The 4,024-nt window shown below is 49.9% G+C and overlaps 1 protein-coding gene across 1 annotated transcript; it reads left to right on the forward strand.

Annotated features, from left to right (window-relative positions):
• Nucleotides 1–3,271: 3,271 nt before the first annotated feature.
• Nucleotides 3,272–3,802, forward strand: LOC121878702 (histone H3-like). Its single transcript, XM_042385054.1, has one exon. The coding sequence runs from the start codon at nucleotides 3,272–3,274 to the stop codon at nucleotides 3,800–3,802; it is 531 nt and encodes a 176-aa protein (XP_042240988.1).
• Nucleotides 3,803–4,024: the final 222 nt, after the last annotated feature.

The following is a 4,024-nucleotide window of genomic DNA, read 5'->3' on the forward strand; positions in this document are numbered from 1 at the left end:
CACCCTAATAACGTGCTGAAGGTGAATAAACTCCCCACTCCACCCCTGGAGATGAGAGATACAACACTCAAAAGGCAGACTGGGACTCTAAGAAACACCATTAAGTGTATGAAATCACAGCCGGTTTATGCAGCACCTGCGGATGAGACAACCCTCCACTCACCAATTGGTCGAAGTGCTCTACCTTAGCGGAAGAGGCTATCCCAAAAACAAAACCTAATCAAGAAGACAATGATTACTGCACTTACTGTTCCAGGGGTGAAAAGAACTCTAACCATAGAGTGAATATATCTGAAGAACTGTTATAGGAGAAATCCCACGCAAATAAAACAGATATCCCCCAAGTCATAGCCGCGATACCAGGGAAGATAAAACGCAGCTGGCCACGGTGCCAGAACTCAACGAGCACACCACCCTATACAAAGATATTATACAAGGCATCTCAAACACCCACCACCACCAATCATCCAAACCCAGAAGAAAGCAGAGATTATCAAAACTGTTCTCTGACCGAGCAGCAACCAAGAACCTCCTAGACAGGCGGAGAGAACAACGGCGCTCATGACAGGTCAGACTCCAATGATCCAAGAGGCCTGCAAATAGTGAAGATGACACTCGACAGACCATTCAACCATAAGAACCCAGAAGTCGCTAAAACGAAGCAAGGATAAAGCCCGCCGACAGGATAACTCACTTCCATGCTCTCATGCCGGTACAGCCGGATACGAGGCTCTGCCGTGCTTTCATCAATGCCGGACAGTACAAGACTCCTTACCGGAATGGCTATGCAGATATACAGCCCATCTCCAAGCCCAGAGTCTGCAGATAAGCCGAGGCCCACCCCTCTCAGCTGCAGAAGGAAGACTGGAGAAAGAATGGCCTCAACTGACTCCATGGAAAGTAGGTAAGCCCACACTCACATCTTTGCTTATACCGAGAATACTGGCATAGGCACAAGACGTTTGAGATATCATATGGATAACACAACTAGCCCTGTGGTCTTCTCACCTGAGAAAGCTCGAGAACTAGCAAATCCTTTTGGCCATTACAACTACGCCTGCCAAAAATAAGGCCAAAGGAAGGTTGCTGGTGGATTCCAGAACTACCACACAGAGAGAAGTACGAGTACGCTCAGAGCAACAAACCTGCTTAAGAGGGTTCACGAAAACGAACCCCACAGGAGGCATCCCCAGTCCAATGCTGTTCAATGTCCTGATGCAGTAAACGAATAAACTTCCCTTCCAGACAAACAGCCAAGCCCTATGCCAGCAGACGACTTACAGTTTATAGTAAGAGGATCAGAACAGACTAGCCATAAAACATTTGTTCCAATCCCTATAGAAGAGGAGTGTTACTCAATTCCGCATGATAAATCCATTAAGTCGAAAGGGCGCCATCTGCCAAACACACCAGACAAGTTGCTCTCCATACAAAACACGCCGGTAGTCTGACCAACGCCCACGGCGTGTCTTGGGAATTTGCCTGACTAGAACTTTACCTTCAAGCCGTAACCTCGAGGACCTCAGGCACAGGACGAAGAGCAGATACAATATAATGAGGTCGCTTACCAGCAAAAACCAAAGAGGAGCAAAACCTTCTGCGTGCCCAAGCCTACTACACAGCCGCCATCAGATCGCTGGTAGATTACAGTGCTCCAGCACCATTGGACTGAGAGAAGACCAAATAGCTGGAGCCAGAAGTTCAAAATACTGCCTCAGGACCATGTGCCTGGAGCAACTTATGTGATCAGAATTTAATCTGCAAATGGAAACCGAGCTACCACCCTGGTGCAGTACGGGCTGGTTACAGGACAGCCGCCCCTCGCTAAAATCTGTAGAGTGACAAGCCTACAGCTGGGCATTCTGAATCAGTGCTCTCCTTCCACCTGGGACTACAGAGTGCGCTTTCACCTGTCGCACGAGGCAAGGAGCCATCCATACCCGTACAGAAACACTCACAAGAAATAACCACAGGTTGATGAGACAATGGTTACTGGTTCCCACCATGGAGCCCACCAGCCACACTCCAAAATTCACTGACCTCGGAGAAAAGAAGCCAACCTCCAGAAGGAGGACCCTGCACACTTCAGCTATAGCCACCGAGACACCGCTGATGCATCATATCGGCAGATGCCCGTGGACTCCAAACATCACAGATCCGGGAGCGCTTCTAAGTTCCCAAGGTCAGACTTCCTCAAATGGAGATTTTCCAATGATCACCTCCACCTGGCAAACAGAATGGTAATCCACACGCCAGTAACATAAATACAACAAGTCCGTCATAATTCACACGGACTCGAAATCGGCCATGCAAGCGCTGCAACACAGTCAACCAAGAGACAACGTCCACATCATCACCTCGATCCTCGCGCAGCTACAGGAATTCCAAGGCCAAAACCGACCAGTCGTCTTACACTGGATTCCCAGTCATGTAGGGATCGGAGGAAACGACGTGGCAGACGAAGCAGCCAAGGCAGCTACACGTTCCAGTAGCGTACACATCCAAGTTCCAGCAAGTGTGCAACAGATCAAAAATCACCTCAGAAAGACTACCAAGCTCCACATCAAAAAGAGCTTCCTTCATGCACTCAACGCTGGTTCCCAATCAGCCAAATGGTACCTGGCGGCCACAAAAGGGAAACCACCTTTCGCAGACAAGAAAACTCCAAGACAAACCCAAGTCAGCCTTCACCGACTACGACTAGGGTACAAGTGCTCCTGGCAGATGATCGGAAATGACGTCACGGAATGCACCTACTGTCAGGATCCAGCAGCCAACCCACTCGAACACTATCTCCTCGATTGCGAGGTCACACAAAGCCTCCGAGACAGAACTCAAATCTCCCAAGAAACACACACAACACCAGCGGCCACTCTAACCCGAAAGGCCCATACAGACCACATTCACCACCTACTCCGGGTCATCACACGATACCCACCACCCAGATAGCTTAGAAAGCATCCTCTCCCAGCAAGTGCGGACCCCAGTTCGGGGGGCGCGCCACTCCGAGGCTGACCACGTCCAAGAGTGGGGGCCGGTGGTAAGCGTCCACTGATCGGGGGTCCGCTCACACTTGCAACCTGCAGTATCCCTCCAATCTGCAGGTGGGACCACCCCAATTCCCAATCCGGTCTGGCTGCTCCTGGAGCTCCAGCCGGAACCACCAAACGGGCCGCCTATAGGCAAAGGCCCGTGTCGGACTACGGTCCGACAATCTATACAACAACAACAAAACAACCGGGCCGCCCGTATTGACTATTTCGTCGTCGAGATGGCCCGTACTAAACAGACTGCCCGCAAGTCCACTGGAGGCAAGGCTCCACGGAAGCAGCTTGCCACCAAGGCAGCTCGCAAGTCCGCCCCAGCCACCGGTGGTGCCAAGAAGCCCCATCGTTACAGGCCCGGAACCGTCGCCCTTCGTGAGATCCGTCGTTACCAGAAGAGCACAGAGCTACTCATCAGGAAGCTGCCCTTCCAGCGCCTGGTGCGTGAGATCGCCCAGGATTTCAAGACTGACCTGCGCTTCCAGTCGTCTGCCGTCATGGCTCTGCAGGAAGCCTCTGAGGCTTACCTGGTGGGTCTTTTCGAGGACACCAACTCCAAAGCATCCACGCCTGCTGCCACTGCCATGACATCCAGTCACCAAGATCCTCATGAGGAGTTGCTGTCCTCTCCTTGGGGAAACAAAAAAGCACAACAAAAACCTACCAGACATCTAGAGAACTCAAATTCTCAGGCCAAAGAACTTCGTTCTAAGATAATTTTCATGACAATCGAAATGGTTGCGTCGGAGAGCTGCTAATTTGGTTACTTCCAAATCGCCTAACGTAAGTTGGTACATTCGTGGAGGCAATGATTGGGTATAGTAGGTCAATTCGGGAGGCAGGTACAAACAATGAGCTAGTAAATAAATAAATATATAAAATAATATGTAAGTAAAGAAATAAATAGCAAAGAAAAGAATAAATAAAATAAATTTTTTTTTTACATGAAATAGTATGCTGCAACAAGAAAGAAGCCCAAA

Source organism: Homarus americanus, unplaced genomic scaffold (genome assembly GCF_018991925.1).
Source record: "Homarus americanus isolate GMGI-L3 unplaced genomic scaffold, GMGI_Hamer_2.0 scaffold14491, whole genome shotgun sequence".
Lineage (NCBI taxonomy): Eukaryota > Metazoa > Arthropoda > Malacostraca > Decapoda > Nephropidae > Homarus > Homarus americanus.